At 33.8% G+C, this 26261-nt stretch overlaps 2 protein-coding genes across 15 annotated transcripts in view; both read right to left on the bottom strand.

Moving 5' to 3' along the window:
* Nucleotides 1-11557, bottom strand: part of LOC123514950 (late secretory pathway protein AVL9 homolog) — a 32076-nt gene extending 20519 nt beyond the window's left edge. Inside the window, exons 1-7 of one of the 6 annotated variants that reach the window (XM_045273221.1) lie at nt 11351-11557; nt 10614-10811; nt 10193-10285; nt 9700-9820; nt 8532-8552; nt 7996-8185; nt 6980-7126 (exon numbers count right to left, since the gene is read on the bottom strand). In XM_045273221.1, coding sequence (XP_045129156.1) covers nt 6980-7126; nt 7996-8185; nt 8532-8552; nt 9700-9820; nt 10193-10285; nt 10614-10811; nt 11351-11425 — 845 coding nt within the window. In that variant the 5' untranslated portion in view covers nt 11426-11557. The remainder of the gene's footprint in view (nt 1-6979; nt 7127-7995; nt 8186-8531; nt 8553-9699; nt 9821-10192; nt 10286-10613; nt 10812-11350) is intronic. The other 5 variants (XM_045273223.1, XM_045273222.1, XM_045273227.1 and 2 more) reach the window with 5 other exon arrangements.
* A 3568-nt stretch (nt 11558-15125) lies between these two features.
* LOC123514763 (ras-specific guanine nucleotide-releasing factor RalGPS1-like) overlaps nt 15126-26261 on the bottom strand; it is a 101742-nt gene continuing 90606 nt past the window's right edge. For 5 of the 9 annotated variants that reach the window (XM_045272876.1, XM_045272879.1, XM_045272878.1 and 2 more), the window contains 5 exons: nt 23042-23119; nt 17757-17957; nt 17467-17608; nt 16797-16991; nt 15126-16185 (listed from right to left, as the gene is read on the bottom strand). In XM_045272876.1, the coding sequence (XP_045128811.1) occupies nt 16036-16185; nt 16797-16991; nt 17467-17608; nt 17757-17957; nt 23042-23119 (766 nt within the window). In that variant the 3' untranslated portion in view covers nt 15126-16035. The remainder of the gene's footprint in view (nt 16186-16796; nt 16992-17466; nt 17609-17756; nt 17958-23041; nt 23120-26261) is intronic. The other 4 variants (XM_045272881.1, XM_045272883.1, XM_045272877.1 and 1 more) reach the window with 3 other exon arrangements.

Below are 26261 nucleotides of genomic sequence, written 5' to 3'. Positions count from 1 at the left end.
GAGCGGGGCTCATATTGTCCTGTCTCCATGTCTCCATTTATCCAATTTTTCCTTAAAGTTATGCACATTATGTGTTATAACAACTTCATTATTCAATGCATTCCACTTTTTCACTATCCTATGTGGAAAACTGTATTTTCAAATATTCTTCATACACTGCGTCATCCTGATCTTTACATGTCCTCTTGTCATTCCATCATCTTCTGTCACCAGCAGCAGGTCTTCCTTGTCTATTTGTTCAATGCCATTGACTCTCTTGTACATTGTTATTTGGTCTCCTCGTTCTCTTCTATCTTGTAAGGTTAGTAGTCCCATTTCCTTTTGCTGTTCTTCTTTATGTTAGGTCATTTAGTTCTGGCACCATCTTTGTATCAATCTTCTATATCCGTTTTAATCTTCTTTTATCTTTTTTAGAGCTCGGAGATCACACCACAGCTACATATTCCAGTTTTGGATGTATTATGCTTGTGATAGTATTTTTCATCATATCTTTGTTCATGAATTGAAATGCCACTCTTATATTAGTCATCATTTTATATGATAATCCAAATATCTTGCTTATATGTTTTTTGGGATTCAGATTTTCCTGTATAATCACTTCCAGATCTTTTTTTCTCTTTAGTCTTCATTATTTGCTCCTCTTCCATCAGATAGTTCCATACTAGTCATCTCTTGCTCTTTCCTAGTTCTATTACATGACATTTCTTGGCATTGAAGTCCAATTTCCACTTCTTACTCCACTCAGATTTTGTTTACATCTTCCTGTAACAGCAAACTGTCCTCCTACATTTTGATAACTCTTAGCAGCTTTGCATCATCAGCAAATAAATTAATATAATTGTTTACCCCATTGTGAATGTCATTTACATAAATCTGAAACATAATGGGGGCTAACACTGACCCTTGTGGCACTCCGCTTGTTACTTTGCCCCAAGATGAGTATGTATCTCTGATCACAGTTCTCATCTCCCTGTCCTTCAAATAATCCCTTGTCCATTCTAACAAAGTTCCTCGCAGTCCTCCTATGTTCTCTAGTTTCCAAAGTAGTCTTCCATGAGGGACTTTATCAAAAGCCTTTTTTATGTCTAGGTATACTGTGTCCACCCAACCATCTCTGCTTTCCAGTCCTTCTATTACTCTTGAGTAGAAGCTCAATAAGTTCAACACATATGACCATCCTGTCCTGAACCCAAATTGTCTGTTTGATATGACTTGTTCTTCCAGATGTTTAACCCATTTTTCTTTGATAATTATTTCCCACAACTTCCCCATAACACTTGCAAGTGACACTGGTCTATAATTTAATGGCTCAGTTGCCTTTCCTCCTTTAAATACCAGTATTATGTTGGCTCTCTTCCATTCTAGTGGAACTTTCCCTTCATTTAGTGAACTTGTAATCATTTCTCAAATTGGATCCAACAGTTGCTCTTGACATTCTTTTAGCACCCTGCCTGATACACCATCTGGCCCCATTGCTTTTCTGACATCCAAATTATCTAATAATCTTCCAATATCCTCTTTGTACACTGTGATTTCCTGTAATCCTTGGCAATGCAATGTCCTATTTGGTTCTGTAAAATCTTTTTCTACAGTGAACACAGTTTTGAAGCTCTCATTTATTATTTCACACATTTCCTTCTCTGATTGATATGTCTTCCCTCCTTTGATTATTTTTTCTATTGTTTCCTTGTTCTTCATCTTACCATTTATGAATATGTAGAAAAGCTTGGGTTTGTCTTCACTTTTATGCACCACATCTTTCTCAAAGTTTCTTTTTACCTCTCTCCTTACTCTAATATATTCATTTCTCGCATCCTTATACTACTGTCTGTTATTGTCATTTCTCTGTTTTGAGTTTCTTCCAAGCTTTATCTTTTGCCTTTTTATCATCTGTGCATCCAGCATTGTACCAAGTGTATATATTTTTCTTAACTCTATAAAAAGGTATGTATTTCTTTACTCCTTCGTTATATTTCTGTATGAATATTTCATATTTCCCTTGTATTGTCCTTCCGTACATAATCTTTCTCCATTCAATGTCAGCAAAAAATTTCCCTAATTTTTCAAAATATGTTCTTGCATAATTCAATCTCTCTTTTTTTGTAGTCATCTATGTATCTTATCCCATCCTCCTCCTGTATCTCCAGCTCTAATGTCCCATGATCACTCCTTCCCATTGGACTAAGATATTGTATGCTGGGAGGGAGCTCTGGCTTCTTTGTGAATACTAGGTCATGCAATGATGCTTCTTCTTCCCCCTGTACCTTGTTGACTCCTCCACCCACAGATACATTGTATTTACCATAGTCAACTGTAACACCACCTCACTCCATTGTCCAGCATTATCCATTACTTCCATCTCTCTCCAGTTAATTTTTTCACAGTTAAAGTCTCCAACTAATAGCATTTTTCTATCTCTTCTTACCATATTATCTAAGCACTTAATCACCTCTCTTTGCATACCCTTATGTTCCTCGGTTCCCCATGTATTTGTCTTAGGTGGCACATATGTAACTATGATTTTTCTTTTTTTTTTTCAATTTCTCTGTATGGACTGTTACTACCATTACTTCTACCATGCCATCACTATGTTGCACATCCTCCACACATATATCTTAACAAACCATTATTAGCACTTCTCCCCTTTACCCTTTCTGTTTCTTCTCCAACTATTATATCCCTCCTCTTTAAAGTTAACATGGATCTCCTCTTTTAATTTTGTTTCAACGATGCACATTACATCCAGCTTTTTTTCCTTTTAAATAATCTCTAACCTCCAACACGCTGAATAACAACCCATCTATATTATCATAAGTCACTCTTAATTTCTTGTCTCCTCCTTCTTCCATAGATACCACTTCTTTAGTCTCATATCTAGAACCCTCCAGTTGAAATTCTTTTTCTCCATCTCCGTCCTTTTCTCGTTTTTTTCCTTAGCTTCATTTCTTAGCACTTTCTCTTTTTTCCTCTCTTCCAGGTTCATATCTCTTTTTATCCATATATCTTTACGTTCAGTATCACCAGCCAGCTTCCCTTTCCTTGTCATAATTTCTTCCACCGCCACCTGTGATCTCATTCTCACTTTCATATGTCTATTACCCCATTCACTAAATTTTCCCAGCCTAATCACTTCCTCCACTTCCTGGTCCAACTCCTGTGTGCTGTCCTGAACCTGTTTGATAATAGTTTTGGCCAATTCTCTCTCTCTCTTCATGCTCTCTCATGAACTTGCTTGGATTTTTTTTCTTTTTCAAAAAAATTAAGAAACATTTCCTCTTATCCACTGTATCTCTCACTAGATCTTCTTTCATCCTAATTACTTTTTTTTCCTGAATTTGTCTCTTTACCTCTGAAAAATAAACTTTTTCCTCTTCCTGTTCCTGATTCCATGCATTTTGTAATTCCTTCAGTTTGTTTTTACCCATTCCACTTTCTACTCTGTCTTCGATCCCATCCTGTACTTTTTTTTGTAGGCTCCTTAAGGAGTCTTCGTAGTCGTGACATGTAGCCTTTAGTATATCATTTTGTTTCTTTATTTGCTGTATCTCCTCCTTCAATCCCTGATTTATTACAAAGGCTTTCTCACATTCCACTATGTGTGTATTTACCTAGTTGTATTTTACGGGAGGGGATCCTATGCTTGTGTTGTCCTGTCTCTGTATCTCACAGTGTCTAATCTTCTCTTAAAGTCGTGTATAGACTTTGCACACACCACCTTTCTGTCCAGTCCGTTCCGTGTGTGTGTGTGTGTGTGTGTGTGTGTGTGTGTGTGTGTGTGTGTGTGTGTGTGTGTGTGTGTGTGTTTACTTTGTGAAGTAGAAGATATTCCCACATATGTATTACATAATAATCAACATATTCTATTCAATTTCTGAGGATTCATTACATAAAATCAGATTTTTCTTGCATAATTATAGTGCGTTACATAGCAAGGAGGGTGGCACACAAATAAAAAAAAAATAACTGAACAAAGGAAGCCACACAACAATTTATAACAAAATCATGACTTGGTGGATGGGCTTACCATCACATCTGAGGAAGGATGGATGAGACCAGAATCACCCCTCTCCTTTTAATAACAACTATCAGAAAGAATGCCTCTCTAAAACAATGAAGCATATGGTGCTAAGGCCATGAGCCAAAATAAAAGTGCAAATGGCTGTGTGAAATATTTCATAAGAAAAGCTTTTCCCTTAATGTGAAATGGACTACTAATAATGAAGTCAAATTTAATGAACAAGATAATTAATTTGTTTTAGGCTATCTTTTTTATAATTAATGAAATATCATTACAGGTTTTCACTTAAAACCTAATCATGTTACTTAAGAAAATTGTCAAAAAAGATAAATAAAAAGACTTCTATCAATTCACTTAAATTATAGTGGAATATTTACATATATATATATATATATATATATATATATATATATATATATATATATATATATATATATATATATATATATATATATATATATATATATATATATATATATATATATATATATATATATATATATATACTATTCTATGGTCTAATGCTTTTAATGCCATGGTTTAGAAGTTACAGGACAATTTAATATGATACAAATGCACTAAGAATTAGAGAGGAGATGCATGGGAGGAAAGGGCAGCAATGTTGAGCATTGCCATCATGAGGAAGTTACTTGATTACAACGCACAAGTTTTCAAAAGTAAAGATATATGTAATTCAACAAAAATAGCAGTGTATTAGTGTAGCAAATAGCTAAAACACAATAAATGCCATATGGCATGGATGTTGTGGGATGGCATGAGTATAGCCACTCACCATTAGTGTGCTTAATATCTACTCCATGGCATTAAAAACAGTTGACCATAGAATATTTTCAACTTAGAATTATTTGGTCTTTCATTTCTGAGAATATATGATTTTCTTCCTAGAACACCTTAGAAAACTACTGTACATTGATGTATATCTTGTGGCTTATTATGCTACACACATGCAGACATGTATAATATTGATATCTAATGCATATATGCAAACAGCAGCTGCCACAGCCATGGCAAATAATCTAGTGATGTTCTTCTTTGAATTTCATCAGGTTTCTGTAGTTATTTGTTTGTAATGTAATAATTTTCCTGGTTTTAAGAGTTTGTTTATTGCCCTTCCGGTGATGCTTTGGAGAAACATGCAATAAGAATGAGCTAAATAAAAATAATAATATTAAACACTTTTGATTTCCAAAGATGGTAGCACAGTTGCATGTGTAGACAGAGTTGGTAGGAGTTAAAACCATAGCAATAGCAATTGGTGGTTGATTGGTTTGTACATTTTTGTACTGCATGAAATCAGATTCCATTATTTTATATTTCATTTCTTACATCTTTATGATGGACAGGGATGATAGGTGCAAAAAGATAGGTAGGTTTCAAACAGGGAATGCCACATGTAGGCCTGATGGCTTCTTACAGCTTTCCTAACTTTATGTTCTTAGTAAAAAAAAAAAAAAAAAAAAAAAAATCACGGTGATGGTGATAGTACATATCAGTAATTTGTAAAGTCTATCAAATAAATAGATACTGAATTCCAATGAGAATGTGAAACACATCACACTAAAAATTCTTGAGTTACTGAAAATGGAGGAAAAAACTGTATTAATGAAAAACAATAATGATAGTGATTTTGCATATTGTGTAACTTAGTAATAAGACAATAACTAGCTGATTTACAATACAAAAACTAGATGTATGTTGATGACATTATAGAGGATGACTGAATTACAGCAAGGATTAGCAGTCTTGAGTCTACATACACACAAAACTTACGTCAAGTCAGAAAGACTGGCAGACTGGTAGACTCACAGGCATCACACAAGAAAATTGCATTATAAATGCTACAACTTAGTCCACAAAAGGATTTGGCATTATGAACAAGTCACTGTAAGTGAAAACATCATAAAATGCTCTCTGTAGACCATTTCCTGTTACATGACAAAAAACAAAGCAATCTATGTATAACCAAGCACCAAACATCAACCCTTACAAAATGAGGAGAGAGAGAGAGAGAGAGAGAGAGAGAGAGAGAGAGAGAGAGAGAGAGAGAGAGAGAGAGAGAGAGAGAGAGAGAGAGAGAGAAACTCAACTATAGACTGGTATAGACAGAAGAAAGTGGACAATTCTGCTGAGGCCTCCCCTAAGAAAATCCCATATATCAAGTATCAAGATGTATATTGTGGAACCTCTTTTATTGAATGCCTCCATTTTTAACAAAAGAGTTTTCTAACAAAATTCTGAACTCATAGTTGCTTTGGTTACTGCACATTAATTCAGTGCTCAAACATAGTTACTTGATTCCAAATACTAAAACACAAAGCAAAAAGGTGCCCCTTATTATCAATTCATAGTTTCTACAAATATTTCAGAAATTTTCATATACAGTGGCACCCTGCCTTACACCTGCTCCAGGATTTGCCCAACCTCCTGACATTCCTAATTTGTATCATTGTATGTCCACCAACCCAGCTTGTGCACAAGCTGTAAAGAATAGCTAAAAAAAAAAAAGACAATATCCACTATCCAGGTTTGCCATTTGTTTTGTGATATGGTGTTCAGTAAATCTTGTATGTATTCTGAAAATAAGACTGATATCCATAAATATTTAGTTGGGAAATTTTACTTACTTAATGAATGCAATTAGTAAAGGAATTCTAATAGTTACATGATTAAAAAATGCATCCCCAAGAAATGCTTCTGAAGGCATAAGTGTTTTAGTAAAAATAGTATATGACAAACAAAATTTTAGTGTAGCATGTAGCAATGTGAAGAAGTATGCAAGCTTCAATAAGAATATCTACAACACTAAAAGGCTAAAACACCTTGCTAGTTTCTTTTAGCTTTTATGTGCAGCATCCTGTCCCCATAGTAGCTTGCCCAGACATGCAATATGACACACACATGTACCAATCAGGCACAGTATTGTGGTTTGAACAGTTTTACCTGCCAACCCCAGTTGTCAGAGCATCTTCAGCATAACACACATCCTTATAATCAGCTTCAGTTGGGTTGGGCAGTAGTGGGGCTAGGCCCAGAAGACCTCGTGACCTGTCAGTGTCATCACATGTAGGAAGAAAAGCTCGAACTTTTCTGAATGGTAAATTTATAAAAGATTCTCAATGACTTTCACCAATCTTACTTTTACCAATAATATTCTATTTAGCTCATCAAAACTATAAGGTTTGTCCACATACACACCAATCAACTGAATGGATCAATATAGTTAAAGGATGGGACAAATATGGTGTAGTACAGGTAAGCCAGTCAAATTCTGAGTAAAGATGTCCAGATATGATTGCATGAATTAACATCGTAATGCAAATCTGGTCACTGAGGATCTGTTCTCCCCACCCTTGAAGCCTAAGAGAGGAAATAAATTCTATTCTTAATTGAATTTATTTCCTTATTTATATATAAAATGCTAGTTTATTTACCTTCTTTTTTTTTTTTTTTTTATTGATCTATTTAATTCTTGTTGTGGTTGTAAGTGTAGCTGCCTTGTTTCAAGTGATTTCTTCATGGGGATGGCAGTCTGGTATATGAATAAACATATAGTTATTTTTTTTTTTCTCTTTCTTTTTCATTCAACTGATGTTAGTTAAATTTTTCAGTCAATTTTTTTTGGTTTGTTTTTTGGGTTAATTATTAATAAAATAAGTTTTCAATACAAGTTATGGTCAAAGAAGATATTTTTCTTGTGTATATAAAACAAAACAAGCCAAAGAACTGCTATCACTATGATTATGTTCTGAATACCTGTAGTTTTGCTTAAACATTTTTGGGGAATACCTTATTACAGTCTAAATGGATGTGCACTAATATGCTTGCATTTCAAATGTTTTTGTTTTTATATAAACCTAACTTTTAATGTTCAAAGACCCAAACATCACTAAGTGTAATAGATTATAAAACAATAAGGTAAATACTCCTTGGGAAAAATTTTACTAGTGGTCACAAACCTCATTGAAGCAGCATGAGCCAAGCCGTTGGGGAAGTTGTCAGGAAAAAGAGCCATGAGGGAAGTGATGGTGCGCACAAGTGGACCCACAGGACTGTGGTAAAACAACACTCGCTTCTCCAATAGTATCAACTTGAACAGGACCAAGATGTTTCGGCCAAACACCCTCACGGCATCAGATACAAACACACCTGTGTGTAGACCAATGGTAGTGTCAGTTCTTGTTTTTCATATCTCATAATCATCTACATATTCAAACTACCTCTCACCTATGTCTGTTGAAGTCTTTTGATTACCATTATGTCTGCCTAATTGACCTGATGACATGAAAATAGGTTTTATTTGAAAATACTGCATGCTCCAAATCCTTACAACTCCAGTCTGCATCTTTCCTTGTAAGTGATAATCTTTGAACCTTCATGTGAGCAGAGAGAGAGAGAGAGAGAGAGAGAGAGAGAGAGAGAGAGAGAGAGAGAGAGAGAGAGAGAGAGAGAGAGAGAGAGAGATGCTGAAGAAATATATAATGATTTCCCTTACCATATTTATCCTCATGATCAACTATGGAAAAAAAACACCATTTCCTTCAGAATATATCAACAACAAATCCAAGACAAAAATATAAAGTTTACTTTAACACTTAAAATCTGACTGTTCCTTAATGTGATGTGACATTGTTGCATTCCTTCAAAACATAAATATCAGTGATATGAATTCCATTCTTGATTCAATACTCCACCTAAGAAAATACGAACAAAGAGAAAAGGAAAATTTATCTAATTTATCAATGCAATGCATATGTATATATATATATATATATATATATATATATATATATATATATATATATATATATATATATATATATATATATATATATATATATATATATATATATATATATATATATATATATATATATATATATATATATATATATATATATATATATATATATATATATATATATATATATATATATATATATATATATATATATATATATATATATATATATATATATATATATATATATATATATATATATATATATATATATATATATATATATATATATATATATATATATATATATATATATATATATATATATATATATATATATATATATATATATATATATATATATATATATATATATATATATATATATATATATATATATATATATATATATATATATATATATATATATATATATATATATATATATATATATATATATATATATATATATATATATATATATATATATATATATATATATATATATATATATATATATATATATATATATATATATATATATATATATATATATATATATATATATATATATATATATATATATATATATATATATATATATATATATATATATATATATATATATATATATATATATATATATATATATATATATATATATATATATATATATATATATATATATATATATATATATATATATATATATATATATATATATATATATATATATATATATATATATATATATATATATATATATATATATATATATATATATATATATATATATATATATATATATATATATATATATATATATATATATATATATATATATATATATACTGTTTATGCATGTTTGTATAGTATGCTAATTACATACTTTGTTCTTAGCATAATACATCAGGAGACTCACCATGAGCCAGCTTGTCCCTCCAGTTTGTAGAATTGAGATCCTGATACAATCCCTTCAAGTCCTGCACATCTGAAAAGTCTGCTCCTTTGAAATAAACCTTTGTTGTAACTTGTAGACGTTCCTGTGTAAGAGGAAACAATGAAGCATACATGAAATGTAGGTTCCATACATATCATGTGAATTTGAGCCTGGCCTCAATTAGTTAACCCTATCATTATAACAATGCTGCTGAAAAAAGCATTTCAGTGATAACTCATCTGTGAATACAGTTATACCTCATGATTCCAACTTATAATTAGTTATTTTGGAATGCTCAAAATGGGGAGCAATTTATCCAATTCAAATTAAACCACAAAGAATTCATTCTTTCCAGTTCCCAAAATGAGGAAGGATGAATAAAAAAAATATATATAAAATGAGAGAGAGAGAGAGAGAGAGAGAGAGAGAGAGAGAGAGAGAGAGAGAGAGAGAGAGAGAGAGAGAGAAAGCTTACCTGTATATATCCATATATGGGAAGTGTACTCAGAACACACACAGATTTCTGCACAGTATTGCGGGTAATGTCTGCACTTTTGTTTGTGATTTTCTGTTGGTGAAAGGCATAAATACAATTAAAATGATAAATCATTATCAAATAGTTACTTATATATAAAACATGAAACAAAATACATCTAATCAACCTTGTGTTATATTAGGTTTTGCTTTTGTTCTGAAAGAGATAACATCATATCAATTTCAACCTCTCATTATCCATACTACTACCAGCCACATGAAAACAAGGAAACTCTGACAAAAATCTATTTTAGGTTAGTTTAGTGTGACTCATCTAAAAATTCAAGTAATCAACTTTTTTTTTCTATGAACAGCAGGAATAAAAACACTCAGAAACAACACTTTTCTTCATACTCTCGCACCTCGGCATCAATCTGTCTGTAGCAGGACACTCCATACACGGTCTGGTCTGGCTTTGTGAGATGTGGCAAGTGGAAGAAGACAGTATCTGCTTCATGATTGTGGGCACCGTCAGGGAGGCAGAGGGATGGCAAGTGGCGCCACAAGTCAGGCAGCTCACAATCATCACTCTCGGATAATGGTGGGTATGCATACTCCACCTGGTGAAAAAATTATCTAAAGTTTTCAGCACAAATGAAAACAATGGGAAATCATAGCACACAATAAAATAAAATAAAAATTTACGCTGATCATTAACTTTTTTCAATTTAAGAAGAAAAACCTAACTAATGATAGCATAAATCAGGACAATCAAACAAACATAATACTTTGGCACAACATTAGAGTATCAATACTATAAGCATGACTTCCAACAATTATTCCAGTATCCAATAGCCTGAGGTGGCACACATTCCAGCGATTAGCTATGAATGGAGGGTGGTCATGTGAAGTGAATTTCTTATCTAGCGTAATTCGCACCTCGCGACAAGTCAGCCAAGTGTATTGTTAAGATAACTCTCGCAGGAACTGACGACCCTCTGGCGATTGTAGGTGTGGATATTGTGACATGCAATTAGCATTCATGGTATTTCCTGGTTAAGAAGGAATTCACAACTAGTGACACTGCAGTTGTGAAAACACTTGTGACCTTATGGCAGAGTTTGTTTGGACAATTACAATAGAGAATTATTGATTTTACCTGCATCCCTTTCTTGTGATGAAATCCCACAACGATGACATGGAGAGCAGCTGGATCTCTATCTTTTTCTTCCATATTAGTCGCAGAATAGCCTCCAAAATGGGGCAATTACACGATACACACGTTCAACCACTCATGACAGCACCACTGTTTACATCAGCATCGGGGCGCTTAACCCTCGGCCTTCCGCGCCCTACTTCCTCCTGGTAGAAAACATCCTATTTTATGGTTAACAAAAGAAACTGTAATACTTTCAATACCTTGGATCATACCGCATATTTTTATTATTCTTTTCATTCAAACGCATTTTCCTGATGTTCTCGTTAATTCTTAAAATTAGGAAAAGTGGATGTACACTGCAAGTACTTGAAGCAAAAAACGCAGGTTGATTTTCCGTTTAGTCATAGATGAAAGTAGGCTATAAATGACACATTTGGTAAGTCTTCCGTAAGTAACCTGTTGATGGTTATTAACAATAGCGTACTACTGTGGTACCACAGACAGAAGTTTCATTACTAGGTAGAAATTCTTGGAAAGGTAAATTGACCAGATACACTCTGCCGATAGTTGAGATGGCAGAGAAGATATGATCAAGAGAAATGTCTATGATACAGGTAGGGTGGTAAAAAGTACGGCTGCTCGGAAAGAGCACGCAATCACAGCCTCTGTGTGTAAGTCTGTTAAAAAAAAAAAAAAAAAATCTTGTCAGAAGTCGCAAACTGAAAGAGAGAGGGAGGAGCACAGCTTAAATGACTGACAAGCAGCAGACCCCAGCAATGTAGTTCATGATGACTACCATAAAATGCTATTTACTTTATTGTCAATATTGATGAAGCTTAATTAGAAAACTAATAAAAAAATCATATATATATATATATATATATATATATATATATATATATATATATATATATATATATATATATTACTTATTCAGAAATGTGCGTCTCTGTCACAAGTAGCCGACCAGCGGTCCACATGTCCGGATTGCGGTTCGAATTCCGCTGGTCGTTTGTTCGAAACACCGTACTCCTACGAGCTTACGTAACTCAAACAGCCAATCTCGTAACTTGTTACGATGCATATTAGAAACATCGGCGCTATCATATCATTTAGTAAATAGTCGTTCAAATTTACGAGGGGGCTGGGTGGCATAGTTGGTTAAGGTGGCTCGTGCTCGAATCCTTGCTTAGTTGCCCGATATAGCGTTCTCCCGTTAACCCTAACGGTGCCATATGATCTAAGCTGTTGCGGCGCCTAATGGAATAATTGCCATTTTTTTCTACATTTACGGGCTACTGGGAGCACCCGTTACTCAGTTATCATATCGGATGTCACCACTTAAACTTTAATCAAAAGGATTTCGGGTAGTAGAGTCATTATTTAGGTCGATTTATAGTTTCACTCAACCAATGATTTTAATATTTGCAAGGTAGTACAGTAAGTCATATCCTCTAACCTCTAAAGGCTGTGTAGCACCCAAAAAGCAATCCGGAGCAGAGATTTAAGTTTTTATGGTTTTGCATGCTGCCTTTGTCTTACCTGTACTCCAACAGCAGCTTGGCGCAACTGCCACAGGTGTGCGCTTGTGCAGTGGTATCCTTGTTCATGCTATCAGCCAGCTTGCCTGCATACACTTAAAACAGTAATATGTTGTTTTCTGCCATGTTTTGCGCTGTGTCACTTGCGTTGCCCATGTTTCATGAGAGCGTACTGAACTACTACATAATATGTAGTAGGCTAGTAGCAATAATGATAACAATAGTATGTGATAAGGATAGCAATAGAGAGAGAGAGAGAGAGAGAGAGAGAGAGCATCATGTTGATTTGTACAGGGCATGTCACGTCTCTCTCTCTCTGCTGCCATATGGGCGTAATAAATTTATCAAATCAAATCAAATCTCTCTCTCTCTCTCTCTCTCTTTATGTGTGTGTGTGTGTATATATATATATATATATATATATATATATATATATATATATATATATATATATATATATATATATATATATAATTTATATTTCATGCAATTTTGCATCTATCAGAGATCTATATCTATCTATGTGTTGTAAGAATATAAGAAGAAAAAGAAGCTGCTGCCTGTCCGTCAGTCAAGCTGCCTTCCCCCCTCTCTCTGTTAGTAGCCTCATCACTCTTGGGCAGAAGGATATTTTGGCTGGCCTGACAGTTAATGATCAAGCCTTGGGGATCAGGCAAACGTGTTATGTCACCCTTCACCTCAGTCACTACAAAGATGGAGGTGTACTTACAATGCATACTGCAGGCAGCAGTCAAGACTTAATCTGCTGCCTGTGGTAAAAAATACCCAAGGGAGCCTTGCACAGCTTATTTGTTGACAATGCTCCCTCAAAATCTTGAGGCCACATCACCAGTTTTGTGCTATAAACTAGTGTGTTATGCTCATGTTCAGAATTAAGTGTGAGTAGTAAATAAGGATTAGCTCTCCTTATATTACATGCATAATATCATGTACTGTATTCACAAGTTCGTAAATGTTTTGTGAATAAAAACATTCACTTAACCAATCTCTCTCTCTCTCTCTCTCTGGCTGGCTGGCTGGCTGGAAATATCTGCTTATATTCAAGGCAATTTGTTTTGCTTGATAGATAGAGAGAGAGAGAGAGAGAGAGAGAGAGAGAGAGAGAGAGAGAGAGAGAGAGAGAGAGAGAGAGAGAGAGAGAGAGAGAGAGAGAGAGAACAACAAAAACTACTATTAAAGATAATTTATTATATCACTCACTTCATAAAATCTATAACCATGTGGTATTCAAAAACACACGCACAGACGAGTCAAGTCAGGACACAGCAAAACCTAACTGCATCAGGCCATCATTTGCCAACCAGAGCACAGGAAACACTGCAAGGCTGTAGTTACAGAAATTCCAGACTAGACCACACCCAAAACTCAGTATGAGAGCAGTCCCACTATACTCCTCCTACTACTACTTCTACTACTACCACCACTACCACTACCACTATACTACTGCTATTCAGGGCTGGCCTGTGGCATAGGCAGTATAGGCAAATGCTAAGGGCACCGTCCATCCAGGGGATAGCATATATGGGGGAAGGAAAAAAAAAGCAACTTACACTATTCTTAAAACTAGTTGGTATCATGTCATTTGATTGGGCAATTGCTTTCTTTGAATAAGAGAATGTCCTAGATAAAGCTATTTAGTTTCTTGTGAGTATGTATACACCAGCAATGGAATTTACTGTGAGGCAAGAGGGGTGCCACCTAAAATCTTGCCTAGGGTGCCAAATTAGTTAAGGTCGGGCCTACTGCTACTACTACTACTACTACTACTACTACTACTACTACCACTACTACTGCTGCTACTTAAGTAAATTTATCTGTCTGATTTTTGTAACTTTTTTGCTAACCTTTACTTTGCCATATGTCTTCACCTTGATACACAACTACAATAACTGCCTTCTGTCACTTACTTAAAACATCAATGTTCTTATATATATATATATATATATATATATATATATATATATATATATATATATATATATATATATATATATATATATATATATAATTATAAATAAAAAAAAAAATAGATTAAGAATAATAATGACAAATAAATAAAATCTATAAAATAAGATAAGCAAATAAATAGAAAACTAAATAAAAATTAGATAAAAAGAGAAGTAAAAGAAATAAAATGAGCAAATAATTATAAATCTTCACAAATATAAACTTTAATGACATATTCTTAATTTTGAAGAGAAAATCAACAAAACTTTATGAAACCTCATATTTATTTGTAGTGGACTGACAATGTAATCATGTATCATAGTAATTTTGCTTGTACACTTCATAATATGCAACCCTTTTCTGCTCTATCATAAATAATTCATCTGTGGTGTTACACATGTAAACACATAATTCCTTTGGCAGTTAGGACTGTAGCAGGACTAGACTTATGTTTTCTCTGACCATCACTGGTACTTTTCAGCACCAGAAACTACCAGCATGACTAAATTCTAACCATCCTTTAGAAACTACTCTTTCGTATCCTCCTTGTGATAACAACACTCCTTCAGGACCAATGACAAGCATGGAATTGTCTATATGATGAATATTTGGTATTTGTCTCCATGTATAACACAAAGTGCTATTATTCTGGCTGCTTCCAGTCAATACTGGCAGAAAACTATAGATATAAATAAGGTACACATAAAATTGGAGAGAGAGAGAGAGAGAGAGAGAGAGAGAGAGAGAGAGAGAGAGAGAGAGAGAGAGAGAGAGAGAGAGAGAGAGAGAGAGAGAGAGAGAGAGAGAGAGAGAGAGAGAGAGAGAGAGAGAGAGAGAGAGAGAGAGAGAGAGAGAGTAACCCAGAGCTCCTAAAATCTATATGAAACTATATACTCCAAGCTCTTCCTATATCTATTTGAATATGAAGAAGAAAATGACCAAATACTTTTGCAAATAAAACATTTTGCTAACTGAAGCAAAGGAAATACACTGCTGTTTGTATGCAAATCCTTCATCTGGGTTTCAGGGTTGATTAACGTGAAATACAAATAAATACCATATACAGTCACGAATATTATTCACTTCCTACTGTCTTCAGAGAGAGCATACACTTATTTATGCTCATTCTATCATTACAGCAAAGTTTCACCACTTAAAAAATGCAAATGTGATATATTATTCAAATGTCATCAAATTTTCTAAAGAATCTGGTGGTATTTGAGTGTTTTCTGAGAGAGCTTGTTGAAGGTTTGAGATCCAAGATTTGGCAGCAGATACTGAGGGAGCCCGGAACTTGTATATTGTAGCCTTGGCTGGGTCAGAAAGCTGTTAAAAAAAGAAAAAACTAAATATATTTTCATGCCAACTACTTACACAAGAATAAACATTATAGGTTGATTTGATGAATACTGCCTAAGACATAAGAATTTCAAAAAGCATGACCTTATTCTTTATGTATTCTTTATGTGCTGTTAATGGTAACAAGAAAGGTGATTTGAGCATAAACAATCCAAAATGGTTGCAATTTCTATAACTGTGTAAAAAAAAAAAAAAAAAAAAAAAAAAAAAAATATATATATATATATATATATATATATATATATATATATATATATATATATATATATATATATATATATATATATATATATATATATATATATATATATATATATATATATATATATATATATATATATATATATATATATATATATATATATATATATATATATATATATATATATATATATAAAATGTCCGTTTTCAATGGTTGTGACTACTTTCCAATACAAAAAATATTAATTTTATATCAAAACAGTGCAATTTTGACAAACATGCACAACAAGACTAATCAGATACCTGTCTCTATTTCAGCCCCAAATAATGCCCTCCACCAACAGCAGGCAAGACAAACCACAAGAATAAGATATTACCAAGGAGTATACCCTAACCTGGAACACATCAGGCTGGGATTGTGCATCATGTGGACCAACTAACACCAACTTTCCCTCTGATCCAGCCAAAGGTTGTAGTTTACATGGGGATGTTTTGAAGTCTGCTCGTTCTTGGCCACGAGAGGTGAGGCTCTTTGGATGGTAATACACAAGTGCTCCTCCCCATAACTGGACCTAAACGTAGAACAAAACTTCATTAGTAATTCAAATCATGAATGTTTGAAATTATCCAATTAAATAAAAAAGAAAGTAGGTGAAAATATATTTTGAGGAAACATGAAACAAACTTTTCAAAATGATGCTTTTCAATCAGCTTGCTTTGGCAACAATTCCATCTACTTGTATTTCCTTTAAATTATGAGTGACATATTGTACAATGATTGTTTAGAAATTTACACAAGGTATTCTTCTGGACATGCTACTGCAAAAAGTGGACTAAACCTTCCAATCTTGACCACAACAAGCAGTTGAAACAAGGTTTGACTTGGTTCATTTGAATCAGCATGGTGCCAACTAAACAGCATAAAATACATTTTTGGACTTTTTCAAATTATAAATTTTGTTTCTTTGCAGATTTAGTATGAAGAATTCTAACTTACAGAGTGCTGACTTTGGAGGTTTTAATATACATCATTATAACAGTACTTACCCAGTATCTATGCCAAGCAGAAACAGCTGGTCGGCGGCCATCCTTGATAACAGTCTTGCGCTTTAGTGGTCCCTGCACACCACAGTCTTCCCCACTCACCTCAAACACCACCTCAGTCTCTGAGTCAGATGACAGACCAGACCTGTGTATTACAATGAAGAGCAATTTCAGTCGTTTGATTTTGAAAATGACACCAAAAACATTGAATAGTTTGTTTTTTGTAAATTTCATGAACTTTAGAAACACACACACACACACACACACACACACACACAGAGTTTTGGTCTTACCAAGTGCGAGTAAGAGTATGTGAAGGTGGTGAGGTGCAGTCATGCTGAGGAGGTGGAGGAGGGTCTAGTTCAGAGTCATCGAGGAGGTGCCTGGAGCCTTGTAATCCCTGGGCTGAAGGACAGCCGGGCTCATGGCTCCCGAGGCTATTTACAGAGTCACAGCGCATTCCTTCACCTGACCCAGAGCATCCTTTGAAAATACTGTTAAAGAAATAAAAAAATAAGAAAATTTAAACTATCATTATCATTGAACATTATAATTTGAGATAGCTTCAAAAGTCAATGACATTAAAATGCAACCCAGTTTTCTAGGCTCTTTTATATGACACTTTTCAACTTTTACCTCCTCTTTTTCTAGATTCATTGGTATTACGTACATTCAATGAGATATTTTGTAATTAGACAAGCTCACCATACTACATTAACAGATTATCATACACCTGTAGTAAACAGAAGTTTACCCTCCACATATTAACAAGCAAACACTGCTATATTATCATATTAGTAAATCTGATTATGTAAGGTTTCATAAAATTTCCATTACACATAATGTATTCTTACATCACCCTCTCATCAGGTAATTAAAAGTGAGAATGATCATATGTACATTGTGTTGAACATGCTGTGCTTGCAAAAGCTGTGTTATTCTTTGGCATTTGTGATAACACATGCTCTTGGTGAAGTTCACCATCGTTTCTTCTGTGCCTTCACCTGTTCATGCTTGCATCACTTGGTAAGCAGAGTATCAGTGAGTTCCAGGTGTTGGTGTATTTTCAGTTATGTACTTTCAACATATACATATAACATCTGGCTAAAGATTACATGCCCCTTTGCTCCTTTCATCAAGCAGTCTTTCTTCAGTCATGAAAAGCATATATGGGCAAGAAAATGGCGATGAAGCACCAAATGGGAGAGAAGCTGTATTCTGAACTGGTGTGACTTAGAATAATGGTGTTCCAAGACAATTTTAATGTAATTCACAGGTTTTCATCACACAATATGGGACACATTTCTAGTCTGCCAACTCCTCCAATTTCCAGAGCTATCTATTTCATAGCATATTTATAATCTAATAATTTTAAAAAGATCGAGAAGAAAGATAAAAAAAGTTTATGGGGACAAAAGTAGGTGTTTATAAGTTTTTTTTTAAATATCATAATCAAGCTGAATAGATTACATGTCATATTTTAATTGGTACTGAATTCATGGGTACTTTCAGCCATACCAAAATTGATAGCTCTTTAAACTGACTACCATAAAATACATCAAAACCTGAGCAAGTTCACATTATTTTACTGACAAAGTTCAGAAACTAGCTTGTATCTTGTAAAAGTCCAGCACCATATCTTTCCTTGTACAGGTCTTTCAAATCTACGATGCTGATTATTGTTCTTGACAATTCCTGCAAGGGAATTTCTTTTCTGCAGTATCTTCTGTTCCATTACAATGAAACATTTACCCATTTCTATCATCTTAGCAAATATATCACTTTTCTTTTAAATATTTCCATTTCAAGTTACTGTACCTGCTATTAAATCCACATACCTAAAGGACATCTCCTCATTACCTTCTCATAATTTCTACTGTAAATTTTCTTTGCAAATATACAAATAAACACACAAACACACACACACACACACACACACATATATATATATATATATATATATATATATATATATATATATATATATATATATATATATATATATATATATATATATATATACAGTGGAGACTCAATACTCGAACGTCTGAATACTCAACCTTTTCAATATTTGAACACAAATGTTTGATTTAATACTCAAAAGAATATCTGATAGTCGAATGTCCACACACGTGGTTGTAAACAAAGGCCCCCTGGCGTCCCCCTTCCCCCTCCACCAGTTGTGACTTATGCTGCCGCAGTCATCAGAATAACATTTTCCTGTATTCTATCTGTAGTTTTTCGTTTATAAACTTACATTAACACCAAAGGCTTAATGGTGGTGAAAAAATCTGGTAATCAAACAGCCGCACATTTGGTTATATAAAAAGCTCTGTCATCTCTCTTCTTGCAGCCACCACTGTACCGTTCTGATATCGTATTACTGGTAATACTGCTAATACCGGTATTACCATAATACTGGTATACTGAACGCTGGTGTGCATCCCTAGTCCTGCTGCAGTCTTGAGAAAAACAACATTCTTCTGCATCCTATCGGTAGTTTTTTATTTAGAAACTTACGATGACACCAAACAGGCTTATTAGTGATGAAAATAATGAATCTGGTGAGAGTGCAAGTGTTAGTGAGCCACAGCACTCCATTAGTGGATTTACAGGAATCACACCAGGAGAAAAGTTACAACAGACGTTTTCATGGATGGTGACTCATCCTCCAGCGACCTCCCTCCTCCTCCCCACCTTTCTCCCCTCCTCTTCTAAGTTACCCATCGCCAGCTTTCACTTACAGTATGTGCAAATCAAAATTGTAAAAAAAAATAAATAAATAAATAAATAAATAAATACACTGAAATTTTTTATAAACTAGGTTTTGCTAAGATTAGAATGAATTACCTGATTTATAGGTACCAATATTTGAAGTTTTTAATACCTGAACAGCCATTTAGAATGAATTAAATTCGTGTATTGAGTCTCATATATATATATATATATATATATATATATATATATATATATATATATATATATATATATATATATATATATATATATATATATATATATATATAGTGGGTCACTGGACCTTGAACTCCTTGGACCTCGTACATTCGGACTCCCGCCAAAAAATTCAATAAATTATATCACCACAGAGGTTGAAGAATGATGTGCACCTGGAGAAGAGTTTTGCAGTCTGGGCCTAAGGTGGAAGTGATAACAATACATGTAGATGGTGAAAAAGGTGCAGAGTGGGAGACATGAAGGGTCTGGTGATGACTAAAACAAAAGTACATTTGCTTATAGATAGAAAAACTATGGTGCATAAAGTGTTTGCTTTGAAAGAGGCAGCATTACATACATCAGTATGTTGAGGCTCAAGAGAGCACAAGCATACTTTAATCTTGTAGCAATAAAGTAGAAAGTAGCCAAGGATATTTTTCATTAGCTATTACAGGAAGTAGTTGGATAGCTGTTGTTTTGATATATTCTTTTTAACATTGCATAATATATATATATATATATATATATATATATATATATATATATAGAGAGAGAGAGAGAGAGAGAGAGAGAGAGAGAGAGAGAGAGAGAGAGAGAGAGAGAGAGAGAGAGAGAGAGAGAGAGAGAGAGAGAGAGAGAGAGAGAGAGAGAGAGAGAGAGAGAGAGAGAGAGAGAGAGAGAGAGAGAGAGAGAGAGAGAGAGTTTTACTAGTAATGTAAAATTGTAAAATTGTATCTGCTATGATGGCAGATCTCACACTGCCCTCGATCAATGCAGTTTCTCAGCATGGAGTATTGTAAGTGAAGGAATGTTAAGCCGGCTCAGTGTGTCTAATGGCGGGAGTCAGGTCACCAGGCAGGCACGCATGTGCAAATTGACTTACTTTCTGGTCGCCACAATGGAAGTAAATACTATGTGTTGTACAGCCAAAAAAAAAAAAAAAAAGTCTCTACATCCAATGATGTTCAATAAATAAGTGGAGCTTGGGGCAACAACTGAAATAAAATGCTGTCTCATCTTATGTTTCTTTTCACCACTCACTATTTTAGACTGGGTATCTCAAGAGGACATAACAATAAATATTATGTAAATTACCAGTCTCATTTTCACTTTTATAATCAACATCTTTACTGCATTTATTTACTTATGACATAATCACCTGCAGAGATCTTCTATCTCTCGTGTCCCTACCCACATTATTATTATTTCTTTTTAAGCAAAATCATGCATTAAATTGAATAGAGAACTGTTATTCCGGTTTCCTTGAACTGATGAAAGATATAGCAACATGGCACGGATTATCAGCCTCACCCTTTGGGCCAGTACAATTTAGTTTTACTATAGCCTAGTAGTAATGCCCTACCCTGGTTGGCACGCTACCCTCCAAGGGCTTTTTATGGAGGGCTTATGCGTTACCCACACAATTCCTTATGTGTTGAGACTAGACATGTTTTATCCTCAACCATTTGACAGCCAGGCATAATAATGATGGATTCATGGACAAGTTACGTTAGTTTTGTATGAAAATAGGTGGCGCAGTGACTAATGCTGACATTCATGTGTAGCATCAAAACCATTAGCAGACCACAACATATCTTACTTTCATGGCAAACACACTGGCTGGTTCTCTCTAGCGAGCAAACAACAGTGGAAAGGTAATGGTGGAAAAATTTGAACTTTGCCTCGTCATTTCCACTCTCTGTTTATGTGTTATGGGACTTATCACAGGACATATCACACATACCCTCCAGTACTCGTATATATATATATATATATATATATATATATATATATATATATATATATATATATATATATATATATATATATATATACACACACACACACACACATACACACACACACACATATACACATATTGAGTACACTGAAAGCACAAAATTATTTGGTGCATTACAGTTTTTACAAGCAACTTAAACTTATGTTAACATTATGACAAGACAAAACACAAGGAAAATGTGGAAATACTGTGAATAAAGCGTGAGTGAGTGTGTGTTTGGAAACGTGGTGACAGCAGAGTGTGCAGACTTTCAACTTGTTGCTGGATATACAGAATTCTCTCATAAACTTCTTGCAATGTAACTCGTGTATATAAACTTATACACCATACGTATATGAAAATTTTACCATACGTATATGAAAATTTTTTTTGTCAACACAGTCACAATTTCAAGTAAGATTTCATACTTAAATTCAGTCAAATACGTAGCAGTTTTGTAGAAAATCCATTCTATTGTACAAGAATACTAATGTAACTACTACTGGAACCACAAAATATCAATATTTATTCATTCTATTTTTAACGCACAGGCTACCATGCAAATGAAAGAAATCACAGTATATGTATAATAACATGATGGGCTTGTGAAAATACTTAGGGTCACTTTAATTAATTTTTTCTTCCTTGCCTTTAACACTTCCTTTATTTTTGTTATATGTCTTATTCATCATCACTAAACATTAACAGTATCATGGTGAATATCTGGATTAAAATAAAAAAAAATTTTTCCCCGTTAAATATTTCAAGACCAAGTTTTCTTTTCACACAATTCAGTATATCCAGCTTGAAGTGTTTGTTATTAAAACAAGTGTTATTTCCTACATCTGGCTCAGATACATGTGAATACCGCTGCATGATGTCCGTCTGTCACAGAGTATTTGTAAACTTTGACCTGGATGACTGTGGAAGAGATGAGTATGGTTAGAGCAGCACAATAAACAAGTTAATGGGTAATAGCTTAATACCACTTGCCTGCAAGCATAGAAGATATGGCATTACATCAGTTTAAATGCCTTAAGTCAATTATGTCAGATTCCATGGGAATATAGATGCAGAAAATTTTTGAAAGCAAACACACATATACACACTAATTATGACTGACAAAACAACAACTAAAAGAAAAAAAGTCCCTGTAACTCAAATATATTTTCACTTTTAGGTAATAGTTTTTAGGTAATATTACTCAGAAAATTGCCATCAAGTGACTAGAACTTATTCATGTAAATATGGGATCAGTTTTTCAGTAATATGATACCAACAGTGATGATACTAAACATAAAATTAATGGATAGCTAATGGCATAGGACAACATGAACAAGCAACTACATTAACAATGTAATGGATATAACAAGTTTCACTACCAGTTAGCTTGACATTAGTTCCTCTCAAGAAAGCAAACACAATTTAAGCATTTTTTGTGTTTAATTTTGCTGCCTGTGCATTTACTATTAGTGAGATGCTGGCATTACAATTTTCAAATTTTTGTAGAAAGTGTATGCAGTAAAATCAACCCACCCAACAATCCAACTATTTAAAACTATCTACACACACACTAAGGAACATGACTGCATATTAATAGCTCCCTGACTTGAATCCATAAGTAATCTCAACATTTTACTACATAAAGGAATCTGTCCAAATTATAGATCTCATTATGAAATAGAATTTTAAACCTCTCAGTAGTGAGCAGAGTATGCCAATAACTATGTTATATTGCCACATATAAATGTGTAAAAAATCTCTCACATTTCAATATTATTATTTGCTATGAGATATTTTAAAAATATACTTGAGGTAAATATGTACACACACACACACACACACACACACACACACACACACACACACACACACACACACACACACACACACACACACACAAAATATATAATTGTACAACAAAATACAATTATTATGTTCAGCAAGTGCACATTATACAAAATGTTTATACTACTACACACAAAATACTAAAAATGACATATTTCTGAAATTTCATAATACTCTATTACTTCTTAAAAAAAATAAAAAATAAAATGTTTTGCCACAATGAAGACCAAATATTCTTGAGAAGGAATGTTTACACAAGTTTGACTTGAAAATACTGTGCATTATGACATTTAAAAATTAAGAATCTTTCAGTTAACATTATTTAACACTGGATACTTTCCAACATGAACAAGTACTACTTACCTCCTTTGTTCTTTATTTATTAAAAACAAACCAATAGAAGAAATTCACATGAAATAATAATCTTTAAAAATGAAAAATAAACTAACTAAATAAACATAAATAAACAAATTTTAACAGTAGTATAAAACAAGATAAATAAACAAACAAAAATTATTGAATGCTGTAATTTTGCAGATGGATAATAAATAATTTTCAATGAACATATTAAATTTAAAAATTTATCAAACTGACACAACTAAGGAGACTACATTATGTTGATATGTATGGTCATCAGCAATAACACAATATATTTTTCCAAACAAACTAAAAAAAGAAAAGTGCAGCAAGAATTAATAACACAATAAAACAATTGATATTCCAGCATATTTTACACTTTGTTACCCATAACAAATAATATGAGGTTCTGAAATTAAATTTTAAAATGAAAAGATTAGAAGAAAGAAGAGAAATGTAAACCAAACTGGTTTATATACTTTACAAATTAATTTTCCTAAACTTACTATTCTTTTTACCGAATACATAAGCTACTAATAAAAGATCTGTATTAATCTAGCTGCACTTTACAAACCCTGAGCTATGCATGCTCATGTGGTCCCATCACAATTTCTACACTTCTTCAGTATTTCCTTAAATTGTGCACACTCCTTGCCAATATCACATCCTCACTTAGCTTGTTTCAAACTTCTATATTTCTCTGTGGGAACCTATGTTTATGTTGCTCAAACATCTTCCTTTTCTTTCTTTATTTTTTTGTCTGTTCTTGCATGTACCTGGTATTTCCTACTTCTCTTACTAGCAATTTCCCACTATCCATTTTTTCATTCTATTCCACTATTTATAAATTATTATTAAATCTTCTTTTTCTCTTCTTTGTTCCAATACTGGCAGATTCATTATACTGTAATCTTATCTGGTGACAACACATCCTGTGTGTGTGTGTGTGTGTGTGTGTGTATTTACCTAGTTGTAGTTTTACAGGGCCTGGGCTTTATGCTCGTGTGGCCCCGTCTCCACATCTACACTTATCCAATTTTTCTTTAAAACTATGTACACTCTTTACTGACACCACTGCCTCACTCAAACTGTTCCAAGTCTCAACACATCTTTGTGGGAAACTAAACTTTTTAACATCTCTCAGACATCTTCCCTTCCTCATTTTCTTACTATGCGATCTTGTGCTTCTAATGTCATATTCTTCTCTAAGGTGTGTGTGTGTGTGTGTGTGTAATTCACCTCACCTCGGTCGCCTGCTGGTCACCCAGCCAGTCTTTCCCATTACGGAGCGAGCTCAGAGCTCATAGACCGATCTTTGGGTAGGACTGAGACCACAACACACTCCACACACTGGGAAAGCGAGGCCACAACCCCTCGAGTTACATCCTGTACCTATTTACTGCTAGGTGAACAGGGGCCACACATTAAGAGGCTTGCCCATTTGCCTCGCCGCACCGGGACTCGAACCCAGCCCTCTCGATTGTGAGTCGAGCGTGCTAACCACTACAGTACGCGGTGTGTGTGTGTGTGCGTGTGTATTTACCTAATTGTATTGTACAGGGTTCGAGCAGGGCTCATAGTGTCCTGTCTCCATATCTCCATTTATCCAATTTTTCCTTAAAAGTTATGCACATTATGTACTGTAACAACTTTATTATTCAATGCATTCCACTTCTCCACCATGTCTGTGTGTGTGTGTGTGTGTGTGTGTGTGTGTGTGTGTGTGTGTGTGTGTGTGTGTGTGTGTGTGTGTGTGTGTGTGTGTGTGTGTGTGTGTGTGTGTGTGTGTGTGTAATTCACCACGGTCTCCTGCTGGTCACCCAGCCAGTCTTTCCCATTACGGAGCGAGCTCAGAGCT

This window comes from Portunus trituberculatus, chromosome 38, assembly GCF_017591435.1.
Source record: "Portunus trituberculatus isolate SZX2019 chromosome 38, ASM1759143v1, whole genome shotgun sequence".
Lineage (NCBI taxonomy): Eukaryota > Metazoa > Arthropoda > Malacostraca > Decapoda > Portunidae > Portunus > Portunus trituberculatus.
This window is presented reverse-complemented; position numbering and strand designations above follow the sequence as displayed.